This window comes from Triturus cristatus, chromosome 10, assembly GCF_964204655.1.
Source record: "Triturus cristatus chromosome 10, aTriCri1.1, whole genome shotgun sequence".
Taxonomy (NCBI): Eukaryota; Metazoa; Chordata; class Amphibia; order Caudata; family Salamandridae; genus Triturus; species Triturus cristatus.
Genome location: NC_140593.1, coordinates 1,096,202,089 through 1,096,222,002, shown reverse-complemented (window position 1 = coordinate 1,096,222,002; position 19,914 = coordinate 1,096,202,089). Strand labels below are relative to the sequence as shown.

General features: G+C 45.0%; 1 protein-coding gene across 11 annotated transcripts in view; it reads left to right on the top strand.

Moving 5' to 3' along the window:
• Window positions 1-19,914, top strand: part of LOC146796635 (uncharacterized) — a 238,682-nt gene that overhangs the window by 22,730 nt on the left and 196,038 nt on the right. For 4 of the 11 annotated variants that reach the window (XR_014969646.1, XR_014969645.1, XR_014969647.1 and 1 more), the window contains exon 3: window positions 12,208-12,328. Coding sequence is in view for 5 of the 11 variants with exons in the window: in XM_085629307.1 (XP_085485433.1) it covers window positions 12,208-12,322 (115 nt within the window). In the remaining 6 variants the exon portion in view is untranslated. Of the gene's footprint in view, window positions 1-12,207; window positions 12,329-18,946; window positions 19,143-19,914 lie in introns of those variants that run through there. The other 7 variants (XR_014969649.1, XM_085629308.1, XR_014969644.1 and 4 more) reach the window with 4 other exon arrangements.

The window sequence follows — 19,914 nt, the reverse complement described above, 5'->3', positions numbered from 1 at the left end:
GCGTGTGCCACACCCAAAAAGAGACGTATATAGAGTGCAAGACACCATCGGGCTAACGTGTGAGTGAAGAGGTTTTCTTTACCAGCTTTAGACATCACCCCCCTTTGCCCCCACCTCCCAAACACTCTGTGTTCTGCTTCTAAAAGTGAATTGCTGTGTTTTTCAGGTGATATCATTGTTGTCATCCTAATTGATCGGCATAATTTGGCAATGTTATAACAGAACGTGTTTAATATAGCTTGTAAATATGGTATCGTTGAGGGACAATGCCTGGAAAAATTCATTTCTCATTGCAACTAAATAGCATTAAAACGTGCAATGCTAACACACCATCAACAACGTAACGAAAGTACAAACCCAATGGATGTCATTGTAACATTGCAAGGGTCGTATAGAAAGGTCGTAATTATCATTTTAAAAAATCCCAAACCCCTAAACCTTTTACTACTTCCGTTAAATGTGTGCATGTGTTTGGGTGGGGGAAGGGTGCTTAGGTCATCAATTTCAAGACATTTGCTTATGTGGGGCAGGTGTGAAATAGCGCCCACTTCTAAGAGACCAAACATCGTCTGCCTGCAATGTTCTTTGTGCATCAGTTGCCCTGCCACCACCTTTTTGTGTCTACTCGCTAAAAGCCTCCACGCTGCGCCTGAACCGCTGTGCTTCTAGCCCCCCACATGACGACATCCCTCGCTCTTGTGCATCTGTTCCCTCTTACAGCATGGTTTGTAATTGGTACTTTTGTACGAAAAAAAGCATTGGTATAGCCAATAGGTCTCGCTTTTGGGACCTTATAAATATTTAGTTATGCAGCACAATATCATTGGTGCAACAACATCAACTGTTGCATGGCTAAACACTTATAAGGTCCCAAAGGCGAGACCTATTGGCTATGCCAATGCTTGTCTAATATGTGTGACTGCTTTGAATGTCCTGTTTGAACAAGCCAGGTTTTGTGTGCGTCCCGGACTAGACTGATGCAAAACAAATGGACTGCTGAAGCATCGTAAATTGAAATGTACATTAATTAATACAGTGCAGTTTACTTATTGAATCGTAAGAGAGTTTGCAGCATTGAAATCAGCCTCTCTAATCATGTAGCTGTTGGTCCTGGGTTGTACTTGATGCAGGCAGCACTCTGCTCACATGAATATCGAAGTCGATCTTCAAGTCTCTTAAGCTGCCTGCTCTGTATTCTCAGTGGAAATTATTTAGCAATGCTTATTGTGCAGTGTAGTAAACAGGGCATGGTGGGACACTGATAGCAGGACAAGATCGCCGCAATAATCAGAACGGCAAAACTTTAAGTACTAAGGCAGCAGGGAGAAGCCTGCTTCAGATTCCAGGTCTGTCCGTGCACACCACAATGCTGCCAATGCACATTCCAGATCAACCAGTACATTTCACAGGGCTTCCAGTGCACATTTCTGGGATGGCAGTGCCAGTCATAGTACTATCAGAGCCAATGCATACCAAAGAGCCCTTAGTGCACATTCCAGTTCTTCCAGTGCATCCAAGGAATATAAGGGTTGCTTTGCCCTGCCCTCTGCATGATCCGAGTGCCCCTTGTTTGGTAAAGTGCAGCCATGTGCCATTTCATTCTACACATATCCATTGTGCTTTACCACCACAAATTATGAACTCTTACACCTAGAGATCTTGAGAAAGATGCCAATGATAATTATTTCTTTCAACCCCCAACCATCTCCCCCTCCATTTGGTTCCCAGGAAAAAGTCCCCCATCTATGATTATTACACCTTCATCGGCTTCATCCCAATTATTTTCAGGGAGAGAAATTGAAGTACTCCAGAGGCTTGCATCCTCCCACCCGCCCCCCAAAAAAAGGAGATATTGGGGAGCCGTGGCCAACGGAAAAAAGATCAAGGGAGCCGCAAGTCAAAAAAGTTTCGGAACCACTGCATTAGACAGAGGATATTCATGTTCGTATTGCAGAAAGGCTTGTGTTTGTATTGCAGAGTCAAGTTTGTAGTTTACATCTGTTGTGGTGAGTGAGTTAGCTTATTGTATTCAACGAGGATGTAATGCTTTTGCATTTGGAATGCTTGCTTTTGTGATGGCCTTGAAGGTTGGCACCGGGGTCACAACAATAATTTGTTTTCCTTGAGTCAGTGCTCTCTCGCTCACCACAGCAGTCTGTACCACTGTCCGTATTTTTTTTGTGTTGGTGTACAACGCATCTCGTCATTGGTTTATAAATGTGATTTATATGCAATCGGTACAGTGTCACCATCATTGAATGTAACATAGGTGTACCCTGATGCCCCCACAATTAAGCGGATCACTAGGTTTGTTGTGTTTCCACATGTGTGTAAGTGTTTTGAAGTTAGCATGTCAGCTAGTACTGAACGTAATATGTGTGTGTTCAGTGGTCCAGTATGTGCTTGAGAAATCTGGATGAATCTGGTTGTAGAACGGTTTAATATGTTCTGTGTAATCTGGAATGTATGTTCTGCCAAAATGTAGGAATCCCAATATGGATTGCAACCGCTTCAACGTAGTTGGAGGTTCTAATAATGCACACTTCTCTAGGAAATATGATGTAAGGCTTTTGCCTTCCCTTACCAGCTCATATCCCAGTAACAGAACATTGAGGTGGGCAATCTTTGATTGTTTTTGAATGTGTAGCCCATGTGAGCAATCCCATAATTATGCAATCCACTCTTCTCAAGTGTACAGAAAGGTCCTCATCCGTCAAATATATGTCATCGACATAGGACAATGACTGGGCGTCAAAAGTTTGTAAAAGTTCTGTTACTCTAGTTGAATACAGCCAAGGGTCAATCCTATAACCCTGAGGCAATCAACAGATTTGCCTCGTAAAACCCAGTGTGCTGAATGCGGTCAAATATATGCTTCCAGGCGCTATTTGTTTGACAGAAAAATACATTTGAGATAGCTATTGTGGTTTTGTATTTTTTTCTCACTGTGTTGTTCATTAGTTCAGAGTTGTGCACGTTTTGTACTGCAAAGATGCAAGTAGCTGTGTTTAAATTTCTGTAATCTATTTCTAGACAATATGAATGATCTGGTTTAAACACAGGATTTTTCATTTAAAAGGTACAACTTCCTATTACACCCTGGTATTCATGTTCTTGGAGCATTTCCCTAACTTGTTTTTTAGCCTAATTTTCAATGGGTTATTGCCCTTGTGGTTTTGGGGTTGACCTCAGTGGAATTATAAGAGGAACCGTCATCCCATCCCACCCCCTATGGTTGCGGTAGAACACAGGAGCTAGTGCTATCGCCCACTCCTTTGTGTATGAATGTTTAACTGATTCTGGAACAAGGTTAGAAAAGCAGCTAAAATTACTGTTCTCCATTTGGGCAATCTAACACGAATTCAGGTGACCAATCCTTTTTGGACAAAAGAATATCATAGCAGAATGACTAGCCCTCCCAAAAGAGAACATTAATATTCCTAGGTATGTGCTCCAATTAGAGTTGTATCTCTATAAACTATGTGGGACGCTTACCCTAGTTTCCGGTGTTTCCACCTGGATATACTCAGCATTACTTGCACCATATAATCCATCAGGTTCTGGCGAACTATTATGACCTCTGCCGCACTGTAAAGCTTAGTCACTGCCCATTTTTTGTTTTTCTTATTATTCCACTTCTTCTTTGTGGAAGACTTGAGTGCTTGCTTAGAGTTATCCTTTTCAGATGTATTCTTTAGTTGTGTTTTACCAGTTCTGACTCCCAAATGATCTCTTCCCACAATAGAGAGGTTTCTTCGATAATTTTAGGTAATTCACTCTCCTGTTGTCCCATAGCCAAATCCCTTAGGCGCTGGCATATAGCCAACGCTGCTTCCCCTTTAATGTTACTTAAAATAATGGTGCACACTGCTGCAAAATTGCCCATCAGTTTCATCCCAAAATCCAGGGCAGATGCTGCCCCATATTCATTTTAAATCTGCTTAAGCACCTCTGGCAAAACAGCTAATGAAGGAGTACCATGCATTCTGGTATATATTGCAGCAAAAACTGTACCCTAAGTGGTGCAGTCTTCCACAGGGGAGCCATCACCAAGCAAATTGTTAACATTCTATGGTTTTCCTGTGGTCCCATATGGGTAAACACTGCTTCAAGCTGACTTGTTTTTTGTGCAATCCAGAGCAGAATTTCCTCCCATCTGATGGGGTCCTTATCCATGACTGCATTTAATGTTTGTGGGCTGACACCTGATGTAGCAAATTGTGGTTGAGCAGCTTGAGCAGTCCACATAGAATTTAATGTTAATGTTTGCATAACTAATTGTGTCAAACATCTATATAGCGTCACTAAATGTTTGGATGGTCTACGCAATAGTACTGCTGATAAAGTATTGACATCAGGATGTGGTGTATAACCGGCTAAGACTGGCCATGTTGCTGCCTCATTGCTAAGGGGACCCAGTCTAACATTATCTGAAGTGTGTGTGGTAGGGCGCTATCAAACCAATTTTTATGTTCTTGGCATGTTAAAGGTATTTCTATTTCTTCATATGGTGTGTAGTTATTCGGAACATCTTCATCTATGTAATTGTGAAATAGCCTTGTCATGTTGTCTGCTGCCAGGAATGTAACCCATGAATAGAATGCCTCTGTCCTATATGCTTTGTAAGCCTCAACTACAAAGGTCACATCCCCACCCGTAAAGTGAGACCATGTTGTAAGAGTTTCTGAGTAACCGCATTTCTGCAGTTTTCAGCATTAAGTACTGCTGGGTCTTCTGTGTCAGACATAATCTGAAATGGAATTCAAAGAGGGTAACACAATAGTAAGAATCTTAAAAGGTTTAAGTTTCAACAACCTACAGCCAAGACATAGGGGTTACCTGCTCGGATGAAGAGGATAGTCCCTACTACCACCGATATTGCTGGTTAGGTGGTGTGTAGGGGTCTTTGGGTATGCACTACTCAGGCGATCCATTAAATAGGAACCCAATCTACCAGCGTTGGCGGTGTCATGTTGTATAGTTTCCGCTTTCTCAGTAGGAACTGTTAGTTTGTTGGACAACATAAACGATGGGATGAAGCCAGTCTAGATCCATGCACCCCGACAGGATATGTTGGCCTATAGACCTGCTAGCTCACAGTGCCACCATAAATACCCCTAAATCCAGCAAGGTAACAAATGGTTTGGGCAACCACAGAACATAACAACCCTGACTCCCAAAAAATGGTGGTAACAGATCTAGAACCCTTTCACTCAGTCACTCGTGCTCACTCAGAGAGCTATCCAAGAACTACATTATTTATTGAACCGTTTTGATTCTTGCATAGAATATATGTCCTGCAATGATTAATAGACAGAAGCAAATAAAAGTGATTATCAATATAAGAACACTGAAGAGGATAAACGATTCCTCCATTGTGCCATAACCGTGTATATATTTTGGCAAATAAGTACTGGATATAGTTTACTCCTACTGTGCACTCCCTAAGCTAGTTACCTAGGGTGGGTATTATGAAAGGAATCCTCTACAGGATGATGTAACTCCCCATTACCTGATGGCAAGGTATGTAGGTTCCTGTCTTGGCCAAACGTTGGACATCCCTCCTTGCTGATGGTAAACCGGAATCAGCTGGACTGAGACTCCGATACAGCGATGATCTTGCAATGATAGCAGAGTGCTCCCCTAATTTAAGCACAGTAATACGTGTGTATTTATATCATCCATACTTTTGTGTCGAGGCTTCAGCAGAGCGGACATTGTTTGTCTTTGCGATAACCATATCGCCTCAAGGATGAATACAACAACATTTGCACAATGTGTGTCTAGGCCTTGTACTGAATGTTCAAGGTGTAGTGATAGTTTACTCAATGAAGTGCAATTGTAAGCAATGTGGTTTCAGAGAAACTAATCCTGCACTGTCACGCAAGCAAATGTGTGTCAAAAGTCAAGGTGTAGAAAAAAAGGCAACTCAAGAAAGGTGTACATGTAAAATGGCAGTGTTTCTTTCCGGGCCTGACCTAGCCACATGACAATGGGCCAGAAGGAGAAAATAACACTGCGGACCTCCAACATCCTCACCTTACGATACCAGGAGGGCCCCACTATATACCAGACACATATCGCCAAAACCTCATACGTTCCAACGCCAGCAAACAAACAAGGACACAACACATTACCATACCCCAAATAATCTCCTAATGACTGAGACCGACATCCATCTTGTCCAAACAACATACCGCACAGGCACCGACTAGGAGACAATTAAGGGCTGACAGGCCTACTAGATCCATAATGGAAGATTATGCGTGAGGAAGGAGCTGCTAGCAAGACTCAAGTAATAGAACCATTCAATAGGATATTTCCCACATGCCCCCCCTGCCTGAAACCCTCCGTACCACCTAGACCGGAGCAAAGTAATCAAACATAAGCAATCCGCCACATAACCAGCCCACTTTCTTAACAGTGAACAGGATCAATGCACAACTCCAATGGAGTGACTAGGCAAGCCCCTCAAACCAGATCATCCACAGACCCCTTGGGTTACACCTGGCATAGCACCTTCAAGACCAGGGATAGTAGGGTTCTCAGTGTCCAAGGCAGAAATGTGGCAATCTGGAGACGGGAGTCACAAGGAATCCCCGCCAACTCCTCGAAGCTGCAGTTTCATCCGCCCTCGACTGTTCTAGTGCCATGTGTGTCTTAGTGGGGCTAGTCACCCCACTGCGGTATGAGGGTTGGTGCCTGGGGCGCGAAGACCGTGTTGGCTCAGGCATCTTGGGACCCACGGTGACTTTGTCAAAGAGTTCAATACGGCCCCAAGCCACGGACAGATCAGTGAAAAAATGCACTTTGTCCGCCAACTGGACATGCAGTTGAGCCGGGAAAAGAAAATAGGAGAGCAAGCCCAATTTGCGGAGCTTCTTCTTTACTGCCAGGAATGACACCCTCTGCCCCCTGCCCCTGAACCTGCAGGTTGAAATCAGGGTACAGAGTCACCTTGGCATTGTCCACGCAAAGGGGCTGTGCACATAGGCCTGTTGCAGGAAGTGGTCCCGGTCCCGAAAATGTAGGAGGTGGGCCACAATGGCATGCGGTGGGGCCCCAGGGCGGGGCTCGTGCCCATAGAATCTGGTGAGGTCCTTATGAGAAATCCACCTCTTGGAGCCAGGTCTCCAGGTAAGTCAACAACAAGTCTCCCACAGCTCGCTCGAATACTCCCACAATGCAAATGTTATCACGCGGGGCCTGGCCCTCCGGATCATCCAAGCATACTGCCAGGCATCGAGTCTGCTCCTCTAGAGCTCTGATGCGCTGATCTGCTAACTGCACTGATTGCGCCATGGACTGCACTGTGGTCTCAAGGGTAGCGACCCTCTCTGAGACCTTTCTTTAATCTTAACGAATAAGGGCCCAGCTCCACGGAAAGGGAGTCAATCTTGCTCTCTAACCATTCCCCGGAAGCGTCAATGGTGGCCAGGAGTTAATCAAACGTGTCACCCATGGACGCCATATCTCCTCCACCAGTGCCCTGCTTGATCCCCCTGCTTGGAGGCGCTTGTCACTGCATCATACTTCATGTGTTGAGTGTGCCCCATAATGGCACCAATAAGTGGTTGGTCCCAGAAAGCACCAGAGTCAGGCCGCCAGAAATAAATACTACCCCAGTGGCATGATGGAGGGCACGCTGATAAGAGGTAGGGGCCACTTGACAAGGTCTAGAGAGCACTATACCAGTAATGCCAGGCTACTGAATCAATAAGAATGAGTGCGCCTCACAACAGCCCTATGCCAGTCCTCCACATCTCTCCAGGCCAAACAGTAGCAGAGGAATAAGCGGGCCCTCCAGCCAGGACGAGCTTCAGGGGCCAGCGCATTAATCTACGCCCCCCCGCCCAAGGATATGGCAGCCACTTGAGTGCCCACACGTCCCATACCCAGCTAACCTCCTGTCCAGAGGGGGATGACCATAGGCCCCCAGAGAAATATTGCCACCATGCGAGCTCCGGGTCATCACAAGTTGTCTTCAACTGGCGTTGTGGGGGCTCCATGGGCCTGTGAGTCCTGGCCAGGCTAAGGTATCTAGCAGTATCTCCCCTGTGAAGGTCACAGACAAAAGTCAATGTGGCCTCTGCAAACAAAGCGGGCCGCCAGGTACAGTGGCACTTCAATGCCAGTTGCGTGCCAGCCTCACTGAACCGGGGGTGGGTCATGGAGGCCCATGTACATGCCGCAGCAAATCCAAGTAGGGGCACCAGCCCAGCGAAGCTCACTGTTGTGCCCCGGGGACAGGAGCTGGCACGGCCACCACAGAGGAAGTGAGCTGCCATTTTGGATTTCTCCAGTCCCCCTTAGAGCACCAGTATGGCACAGAAACTTAAATAGGACGGCCATTCCTGCAACGTGAAAATGCTTCATTTATATATCCTTTACGAAAAAGGCCCAACTATTCCTTCCAGTAATACTATAAGAACAGAACTCTTGCCCACTAGTTTCCTACAACCTCCTAATCTCAGTCCTCTCATCATTTTTACCCAAATGAACATATTTTCGGATGCCACACTTTGGCGCATCTCTGAGCTCATGTTTTGTTCCCAGTCGGAAACACTGTCATTGCCTTTGCCCAAATACTTGATTCCATTTATTAATATTGGTTGTTCACTACTTCAGATCTATACACAAAACGTTAACACGCAACAGCTGTTTGCTACAAAAAGACGGAGCTAATGGCTTTGCCAAAACTAGTTGGTTATTTGCAGGACTCTTCCTGCCAAACTGTGAATGCTTTCATTAACGCATATCGAATGAATCTTTAACTCTCTGTAGTTTGTGGTTATTAAATACTCCAACGATGCCTCGAGCATCATCAATCATTCTGAAAAAGTAGTAATTAAATACTATTACTTCCTGACTTATGACTTATCTTCTTATCTGAAAGTTTTCTTTATTGTTTTGAACATATCAAGCTGTGTAATTTGCCCAGGGGATCCTGAAATCCCTTAGAGAGAATGTGCATCAGTGGAAAAAAGAGGAAGAAACTTGTATTTCCTTATGTGTTGCTAGTGTTTGTGTGTATCAAAATGCCCCTCCTCTTCTCTGGGTTTTGTATTAAAGTTCTAACTTTAGAGGTAAGGTCCACAACCACTCCCTAATATGTGTTTTCTGGAACAGAGGTATCTCTTCCTCATGTCTGTGCCTCCCTAAACGTCACATTTTGGGGTCTCACCCGTGAAGCTACCACCACATTCCCACGCTCTGATTTTTTCCCATCTTCTCTAATGCATCTCTTGTCATTGTGAACAGAACCACTGCATTCTGTGGCTGTCAGAATAGGTAGTCCTTTTCAACCAAGGTCACTGGTGGCTTTACATGTGGAAGGATGCTTCAGAGAAGCTGGATTGTTAAACTAGGGGAGAGAGAGGGCATTGTCTTGATGTGAGCTTTGACTGAACTTCCACAAAGCTGAAACATTGTGGCTCCTGTTTTAGAAACTGAATTTCCCAGAGCAGTGCCTGACTTATCCTTGGTCTCTGACACAAGCTGGAAGGGTTCAGGGAATTGCATGCAACGCCTGTGAGACAACTGACCAAAAGAACAAAACCATTAATAAAACTATGTAACTGCACAGATGGGACTTGATGTGCATTGTTGGGTTTAACAAAATGTCCCAGTTGGCTACTATGGAAAATTTGTTAAAAAGAACAGGGTGAAGTGCAGCCAAACATGACCGTGATTTCTTCACTTGTTTTACTTCTGCTCTATGGTTATCAATCCTTTGTCTTGATTGATTGTTAATGCCCCTTTCTTTGTCCCCTCAATAGATTAATTATTCTGATACAGACTGATATTATGTCATTCATTTTTCAACACACTTAGAATAAGAAAGGTTGTGAAATATTGAATTCGTTCTATAACTTGAGAATGTTGGTACGACATGTTGAGAACAAGAAAACATGAAAATGAATAATTCGAAAGCTCCAGATTAGGTTTGTTGAATAGATTAGCATTTAATAAGTAAAAGACAAAAAAATAAAGGTGACCTGCTTGGGACCTCGAAAAAAAATGGGATGGCTTTTGGAGCAAACCCAGTCTTTGGGAGAAAAATTAAACACAACAGTGCAATGACTGCGATTCACAAAATCGCGCTTGTGGAAAGGCCATGCATTAATGTTAGACACTTGAAAAGTAATGACTACCATGAGTTTATTTTAAGACGGTAGTTTCGCAGCAAATGTTCTTGCTTAAAAAGTAGTCAGTGGAGAAAAAAACCCAACCTTTTAGATCCTGAAGACCAGTTCTATGATTTGCCTCGCGCTCCAAAAATCCCCCAACTTTCAAGGAACTCTTCCACCCTAGGCCACTGGTTAAAGTTGTGAAAAGGGCTTCTCGCAAACTACATTCTGGCCATAACCATAGACTTTTAAGGCGTTTTAGCATAACCATAACAATTGCCAAACAAAATGACCAGGAGAGCAATCCTAAATGCCATGACCAGGAGAAAAACTAGCTTCAGGCTAATCTGGCTTTTATTTCTCTAGGCAGCCTCACTCCACTTGCAACAAGGAACTAACACCCAGACCAACACTGAACCAAGACAATTGTCGAAAAATAGTAGTGACAGAGGGATTTCCAAACCTTCTCAAATTCCTTCCCCCCACATCTGTGTTGTTTTAGTCATCTGGTAGACTGTCTTTGCAGCCAATCAATTTTGGAATGGGTGACTTGACAGGAGTGTGATATGCTTGTGGGGATGGAGACAGTACACTGTAGACTGCTGCTATTCTGCCCATTATGCAAATAATAATCCAGAACAGACACACTAGCAGAGGGGGTTGGGGGGGGGGGGGGGTTCTCTAATCCATCACCAGGTACTAATGTGTTCAGCGATGCTGGACTCAAAGCGCAAGTCAACTAATGACTGTATGTATCCCTCCATGCCCCCACTCCTAGTTCATCAGCGCTTTAATTTACTGTAAACCAGACTTTAACGTGGCCTCATTGAGGAACTCTAACCTGTTTGTCACCTCAGGCCTTGACAATGAAAGATCCTAGTTCTGGTTAATTTAACCTCTGAGTGAACGTCCTGAGTACTAAACAGCTGCAGAGATGTTGGAACACCCAGACTCCCAAAGGCCTTCTGCAGCCTCCCTTTCAGCAGGCCATTCACTGGGTCTTGCTTTCACCTCTGGCATGCCAACATCCCACTTAACTGTTGGACCCTTTTCAGATCACGACCTAATCATGAGTATTGCACCTGAAGGCAACCACTCAAGTGACATTATTAAACCAGACCATCCAAATTATCCGCCTCTACAGAAGAAAGCCGATCGGGCGAGGTTTCACAAACCCTTCATCACTCGTGATGAACCATCATCACTGTCTGAAAATACCCCAGAGGTTCACCTTAAGCTAGTCCGTCCAAAATCTATTGACCTCTGCATATAGGGCCTATTTTCAACTTCGGTTCAGCCGAAAAGAATACCAACGATTAACCAACCGGGAACTGGTTGATATTAAAAGGCAGGGTAGAAAACTAAAACAACTGTGGAGAAAACTTCTATTTTCTGGCAGCGAATTGTGTATCACTCGTATGAGAAAATACCATAGTACTATCCAGAAGGCATAGAAAGACTTGAATTAGGTAAGGTTTTCCCAGAAGTTATGTATTTGCAGATGGTAAAAAATTGCTCCTCCTGTCTGATGACACTAGGAGAACCTGGAGTTCTTTATTTGGAGAACTAGACCCTACAGACCTGGCTGGAGGTGCCGGAGAAAGCAGGGTCCCCACCTGACAGTCTGTGGGCTCCACAGAAAGGTTTCTGCAGTTATAAACTCTGAAAAAATGTCTTGAGCAGCTGAGTAACCTTAACTGTTCTGGACAAGTGTAATAAACAACAATTTCTCTACACTAAGTCTGATGACATCAATGATCTAAAATGCAGATCTAAAATAAGGAGTGTGCCAGAGTGGTTGAAGCCCTGCAATAATCGTTGGTTATTGAAAAACCCTGTTAGTACCAGTGAATGACTGGCTCGCTTCTAAACTTTTGTTTTTATTCTTTAAATAAGATCACGGAAGAAGATAGAACTAGCAGATGCAAGAATTCATAGAATCAAACTTGTATGCACGACTTTCTGAGTTCAGATCTGACAGAAGGGCATAAACCGTAGTCACTAGCATCTGGGCAAATGTATGTTACTGATTAGATTTTGGTCGTTCAGTAATCTTAATCCTGTTTGACCTCTTTAGAGCTGACAGCACTGCCCACTGCAGAATGTTACTGGTGGGACTGAAGAAGAGGGCCGTGTTCTCTGGAGAAGCTCTCCTGTGTTGGAATTTCGTGCTGTCGCACTGCAGCCAGTAAAGTAAGGTAAAGCTCCTCGTAATCGACAGTAAAGTCCATCACTTGCAGGATACAGTTTCCTCTTTTCTTTAACAGTGTCATGACCAGGCTACCTTAGCAGATCTCCAGATATTGACTACAATACCAAATGAATGTACAATTTTCTCACAGAGTATTTCACAGTGATATTAACGTCCAACCCTGTCGGTGGAACAACTTAATAACTGCGTCATTTTGCAAGGATGCCTGCGCTGTGTGGATGATTGTTTTTGTGCAGGAAGAGACACCTTCCTGCACAAAACAACCATTAATAGCATTTTCCTCTTTCTATGCATACTGCAGAATGCAGCCTGCATAGAAAGAGGAAAAAACAAGGAGAAATAAGCCTAGGATTCTGACACATTCCCAGTTTTACAAAATGTTAGAAATCAGCGCATCTGTCTGGTTACATGGATGTTGTGCGGGAACACCCACAGCAACACCCATGGAACACCCTTTTCACACAGAGCAATGCGTAAAAGGGGCCCATATGTTCAAGGCCATAAAAAAATCATGCAGGGTGACTTTACGTGGCCTTGTAAATAGGACAAGCCCATTGCATCGCTGGTGTGTCAAAAAAAGTGACACTTTGGCAGCTCAATGGGCTTGAAAATAAGCCCCTGAGTTTCTTATTCAAGGCGTCAGAGACTCATAAGATGATAGGAGTGCAGTGATAATCGGGCACCCTGGTAGGGATGTTTCTTTTTTTAGGTCGAGGGACCATCCGGTCTGCCGCAGGCAGAACCGGAAGTCCGGAGATCTTATGATGCTTAGAGTGGCTATTTAGCCCGCCTCTCTTTTTGGCTCTCCTCCATTGGCTGGCTTCCTAAACGGAGGCCAGCCATTGGAGGAGAGAGCCATCCCTCCAAATAGGCTCCGTCTTTTTCAGATTCGGGGGCGTGTTCCGTGCTCTTCTTTCCACTTTTTAGCCACGCTCTTTTTAGGCGTGTTTTTCTCTCCTCCAGCCAATGGCAAGAGGAGAGAAAAGAAAAACATGCCCCCGAATCCGAAACCTCGGAGAAAGGCGGTGGTTAAACTGAGTCAGCTTCCCAAATTAAATAACAGGATCACTTGTGTCTAGTTTCCCTGCGCAGTCCTCAGCTGAGATTTAAACAAGTTGCACACCAGTGCACCCGTACCGCAACCCGGGCAAGTCATCTGGGCCTGTAAGGGCCCGGAATCGAGTCGAATACAACAGCACTTCTGATGTATTGGTAGTGTTTAAACATTTCAAAATACTGCTCGAATAGTGTAAAGACAGCTTTACCTGATGTGATTTGTGCAGGGCTTGTTTGTCGGACCATGTCATAGAATAATTGTAGGCTGCTTGTGTCCAATTTAATGTTCTCAGTGCCGTATACAGTATATATTCCTAAACCTGTGCAATAAGAAATTGACGCCTCTGAATGGTTATTTAAATTACCAAGAACGATTCGCGTTATTTTCTATGGCGGTTTGGTATCCCAGAGTATAGCTCCAATTCCGGTCACATGGTTTAGGTCTGGTAACCATGGAGATACCGCGGGTTTAACGTCACAGAACTAGCACTTCCTCGTGCGCTCGTGACTTGAACACGAGCAACTGCTCGAGTCCGCTGACGGGCGGGGCAAGGGCCACTGTCACTCCGGACACCAGGAAGCACGCAGGTCCTCTCCGTCGCGCCGCGTCGTGACGTCAGGCGCTGGCTGGCGTGGAAAAGGCCGAACCGAGGCCGCCCTGGCTGTGTTGACAAGATGGCGGCTCCGGGGGAGTATTTTAGCATCGGCAGCCAGGTGTCCTGTCGGACCTGCCAAGAGCAGCGGTTGCAGGGCGAGGTGGTAGCCTTTGACTACCAATCCAAGATGCTGGCGCTGAGTATCCCTTGACAACGTGTAGGGAGCGGGTGGGAGTAGGTATCTGGTGGCTGCTCGGCCTGGCCCCCAGGAAATGCTGGGGCTTCGGACAGGCCTACTTATATTGGGGTTATGATTATTTTCTCTTAAGGAGCAGATGATAGTTCTGCCGATTTATGTTTAGGAATACAAAGAAAATGTTATACATGGGCTGAACCAGGGTGCGAACTTTGAGCGACATTCTTCTTTTGGAGTGGTAGGGTTGTTCTGATTCCAGCGGTAGGTCTTGCTGGGTTGTCAGCCTTCTTGATGCCACATGTCTTTTAGGCGACCCCACAATGTAGCTGTGCTCTGAATGCCTTCCGTTTGAAAGGTGCCGCGGGAAAGCTGACGCTCTCCGCAAGTTAAGGTAGTTATACACGTATGTACTATTGTAGGTTTCTTGTTCTCTGCAGCAGGGGTGACCCGCATTCTAGCAGTGGGTTCTAGTAGATTACAGCCATGTTGCTGCTGCTATTAAGGAGTTCCGTCACGCTGATGCTGCTGTTGGATATGTTGTCTGTCTCGTAGGCATGTATGGCAACCGGTTACATGTGATGCTGCATAGCAGTGTATATCAAATAACTTAAACTCTGCTGCTTCTGGGGACGTTTTATATAATGTAGCAGTGCACCATAGGTTGTGAAAGTGATTACTGTCATTTTTTTCCCGTCCGATTTATCTGTGCTTGAACGTAGTGCCACTGCAGGACCCTATCACGGCTTGTGCCAGCTGGTTCATTTCTGACTTGCTAAGTCTGATATTTGACTATTGAATGACAAGGTGCAGCATCGACTGCACTGACTGCAGCCGGTTCAGCTCTCCCCGTTCTGAGTCTGCCTCCCTCCTCCTCTACTCTTACCACTCTTCTCCTTTCTTTCTCTTCCCTCTCCTTTCTCGCACTCCTCTTGCTGTCCCTTTTCCTCCTTTCATTCCCTTTTCTGCCCTCCTCGCTCTTCCATCCTCTAGCCTTTCTCTCACTTGCCGCTCTATCCACTTTTCCTGCTTCCGTTTTGCTTCTCTCCCCTTCATTCTGTCTTTTTCCCATGTTATGCACTCTCATCCTTACCAGCTTTTCCTTCTCTCTGTCGCCTCTCTCTTGCATTCCTTCCAACCGAGCCATCATGCCACATAACTCCTATCAGCATGATTTCATTCAGCGCCACACAGTTCCACGCAACACCATTCCATTCCACACACTACCATTCTACACCACACAATTCGACAACACACCTCATAATTCAACTCAACAACACATATACACAACACACCACATACAGCCAATCCACGCCACAGAATACCACATAATCCTATCAAATTCAACAACACACCACGTAGTTAAACTCCACCATACCACTACACAACACAAAATACCATTCCACATAATTCCACTCCATAACACAGAATCCCAGGCAAGGTTTTAAAAACAAAAATAATGTCATGAGCAATGCCAATAGCTCTAACTTTAACAATGCCGAGACCGTTGCATTGTAAATGCTTGTTTTTTGTATCTGCCTGTCCCTCAGGAAGTGAGGACTATGGTGAAAGCTTGCTTCATCTCACACGGAGCTCTATCCCAATGTGGACCTAGCAGAGAGGACGGTTTGGGTTGGGAAGAATCCGATGTAGACAGTACAATCGAGCAGAATCCTTCCATTCATACATGGTTTCCATTTGTCCAGGACACCAAGGGTGTCGGAGCTCCAGGGTCTGCCAAGGGTTGTGACACCAGGATGGGAGTCCGCAGTGATGCTGATGCACAGCCTATGATGAGCCAAGAAGGTCCAGTTGATGATGAGGGCAGAGTCCCAGGTGGAAACCCTCATGGTTTCTTGGAGCCAACATGCTCGCCAGAGGGAGCTGGTAATGTGCCAAAGCGCAACTCATTGAGTTTTTTGATTTGCTGCAGCATCGCTGACAGCCCTAGACATTTGTTTGCCTTAGGACAAGGGCCAGAATCAGCTTGGGAGGCATCTTGCGCCTAATCTGGAGTTTGAGAGTGGTGGGAAGAGAAGAGTCCCGCTTGGACTTTTTATGCTTTTTCTTCATCTTAGCCGGAGACTATGACTGCAACAACTATTGCCCATGGGAACAGGAAATTCCTTTCGACTGGTCACAGCACAGAAGGTTTTGGTGATGTAGAGCGTTGCCTCATGGTCCCAGATGGCCTTGAGATTCATCAAGGCGCAGTCGCTGCAGGCCTCTTTTGTTCCACCCGTAGGCAAACCTGATGTGGGCTTGTCACAGATATTAACTTGTGACCGTGCCTTCAGGGTTTATACATTGTGGTCTTGAGGGGTGGCATTTTCCTGTGCACACTGCATTTAAAAAATAATTGAGATAAAAGTATTTCTCGGGAGACGAGGGATAGCTCCTGATCCGTGTCAGGTGGCTTGCAAAGAAAGGAATGGACGTTGGTGCACATGAATTGCACCTGGTGCGGTTCAGGCAAGCCGGGGTACTACTTAGAAAAGTTTCCAATCCAGTTTGTTGCCTCAGGAATATTCAAAAGGTGAGAAATATGCAGTTAGAAGTATCTATCAGAAAATAAAGTCAGTTCTTGTTTCAGATACCCTTATTTCAGAACAGTAAACTGGAATAGCTATAAAGAAAAAATGTACACTCGTCCACCACTTTTTCCCATAGTCAAGCTAAGCGACATCACAGACCCAGTATCAAGAGGATGGTCATTACCCAACGGAATGTCTGTTTTAATTGGTTAGGGTTTATTTTCTCCTCAACCCTTGCTAAGTGGACCTAGTAATCTCTCTGAGGAGGGAGCTGCAGGCTGGAGCCTCCTGAAAAGATTCTGAAACGTTGAAGGAACCTGCAGGTGTTTCAGCCGGAATTTTCCCTTCCATCCAGAGTTCCTCTCTTCCTCCGGCACAGCGAACGGTTATCTGAAGTGGGATAGACCCAGCCGGCCAGTGACTGGTCTGGCTCAATACCCAGCATGCATTTCCATTGCTTACTAGCCAAGATCTTTCAGCTTGCCTATAGCTGCTGCTAAGTCAAAGTTTAAGATTGTTTACACCCTTTGGCGTCGCTGGAAGTACGCTAGGAAGAGTCTCTTCAGCGAATTGGTGTCCAGGCTTCTGATCCAGCGTTCACTGTTGGCATGTTTACGAATGGACTAGTTCTGTTGGGGTTTCCAACTGGGCTCATCATTGTTGAATACCCAGTTAATGCATTCAAAATAATGACTATTTTTGCAATGTTTCTCCTAGAAGCACAGAGATATTTGTTTGTAGCGTTTGGCCCCATATTTAAGACTTTTAAGAAACCTCCAGCCCAGAGACAGTTTCAATTGTTGCATTTCACTGTTACACCACGTGGTCTGTCTCAGCCACTGGTTGTGTGGTCTGTTGCTTAGACTAGTTTATGTGCTACAGTAGGCACCTTTCATCAGTGGAGGGGGCTGAACAGCCTTACTTTACACACAACAGCCAATTTAATCCCGTGCTGTGCAGCAGATGATACCACCCCATTACCCTGTAAAGCTTCAGCAAGACGTGTGTGCATGGAGTGCCTACAAACCTCAACGTTTCCAGGGTATTCTGTGGCAAAGATTGAGAAATGTGATTTCTGAATCCAGCGTTTGAGGTCATCAAGCAGGGCCATTTTGATTAAATAGTTATTTAACTCAGCTTATTTGATCTTTTAACCTCCGGGTTGTTCATTTGCAGGAGAAGTTTATTGCCTTGCCATAGTTCATAATTTGCATTCTTAGTTTAATGTACGAATTCCAGATGTTCTCTTTCCTCTAGTGCTTTCCAAACTTGTTAGAATTTGTACGGTTAATTTACAGGTATTTACATTTTGTTGTGTTGCAAAAATTAACATCATACAACCATTTCCTTTTACTTTCCTTGCCCCTCCAGCAAGATTGTCACATAATCCATTGTATTTTCTTTCTCTGACTGCAAATTGGAAAGGAATTTATAAACATTAATCCCCATGTAAAATAAAAAGAGAAGCAATTTGTTATAAGACAGCCTCAAATTTGACTTTGTAGAGCAGCAAATGTAACAAGATAAATGCAGATCGTAAAGGATTCTTTATTTATCGCTTGGACTGTCACGATCCACCATTGGATTGTGACCCCAGTTTTGGAAAGCTGTGAGTAGCTCTCCCCCCACACACACAAGGCCCAGCGGGGTCAGTGTACCCGTACCCTGCCCCCTTAAATCTATCTTAATTTTATTTTTCAAACCTGAAAGGACAGCAGCTACTTTTCCTTCAGGTTCCGGCGAGCCAATCGCAACACACAGTTGGCCTCACTGAGCCACTGCGGCTAGTGGCAGGCATCCAATCGGGGCGCCACCAGATGTGATTCTCTATATATACACATACATTTTGAATCTTAATTTTTCAAAAATTACTTGACGGATGTACATCAAATTACACTTTCTGGACCAAGATCTAGCTTTCTGCCAAATTTGGTGTAATTCGGTTCCGACATTTTTGTTGTTCAATGTTCCTATGTCAAATTGCTCTGGAAATCATGTTTTGGGACGCCCTCGCTTGACGGATCACCCTGAAACTTTCCAGGAAAGGACTGAGGTGGATGAGACTTTTTTTTTTTGGGAACGTTTAATGAAGATTTGTCAAATAAAGTTAGTTATTAGCAGAGGCCCCAACTATAACTACCCACAGGCAACAGTATGATTTAATCTGCAGCTGCTGAAAAATATTTACACACATTATTTTTATTTTTTCCTCTCACTCTCTCCAGGATCCAGCTGCCTACCTTGGTCTTGTTCCTGACCACGAATGTATCTCAGATCATCTGCACAGCCTTCACTGGCTCCCAGCACTAAAGCGACTTCTGTTCAAATGTTTATGCTCCTGCCACAAATCCAAACATGGAATCGGGCAATTGTTTTTCAAATCTCTTTAAAAATAAAAGTGCATTCCTCTGTTGGAACCCCGATCAGCTTCCTCCTGCCTCTTGTTCCTTCACTGCAAAGCCACTGTTTTGATGAGAGGAACAGCGGTCTTATACCTCGCAGCCGGGTTTTCCTTGCATCTCCATCTGTGGACATAACCTAGAAGTCTTGCCTTTTTAATGCCCCCCTTTCTTTCTGCTCTATCCTCCATTTTAGAGAACGTTGAGGCCACTGAATACTTAATTTCATTCATTCATTCATTCATTCATTCATTCATTCTCCACTCCTTCCCTATCCAGTGTGGTCCAAAGAAATAAAATCAATTCAGTCTTTCTTGAGAGGGAGAGCAGCCAGACCGATGAGTGGCCTGCGGGGAGGGGGGGGGGGGAGGTGTGCAGAACCGAGAGTGTGCAGCAGCTGGGCCCGACAAAATGCTGGGTGTCTATTAGTCAGCTTGGTTTGAAGCGACCAATCGGGAAGGGGTGTGGAGGGCACCACAAGGCTAGAAGGTCTTGGGTAAGGCACTGAAGAGAATATGTGCCTTCGCCGTTGAAAAGGAGTTGCTGTGTCGCTGTTGAAAAAGGGATTGCAGCTTTGAGGAGAGCTTGCTGCCCCGGTGCACGATTGCTCATTGGCAAATCTGGATTGTGCCTTGCTACCTTGGCCAGGCAGCGGGGTGGTGAGGAGCCCGCTGCCCGTGAAGATTGCAAGGGTCTGCATGGGGCAACAGCATGCAAGGAGCGCGCTGCCCATGTGCGACGGAAGTCAGGCAGAGATGTGGTCTGGAGCATGCTGCCCGTGAAGTAATGGTAGC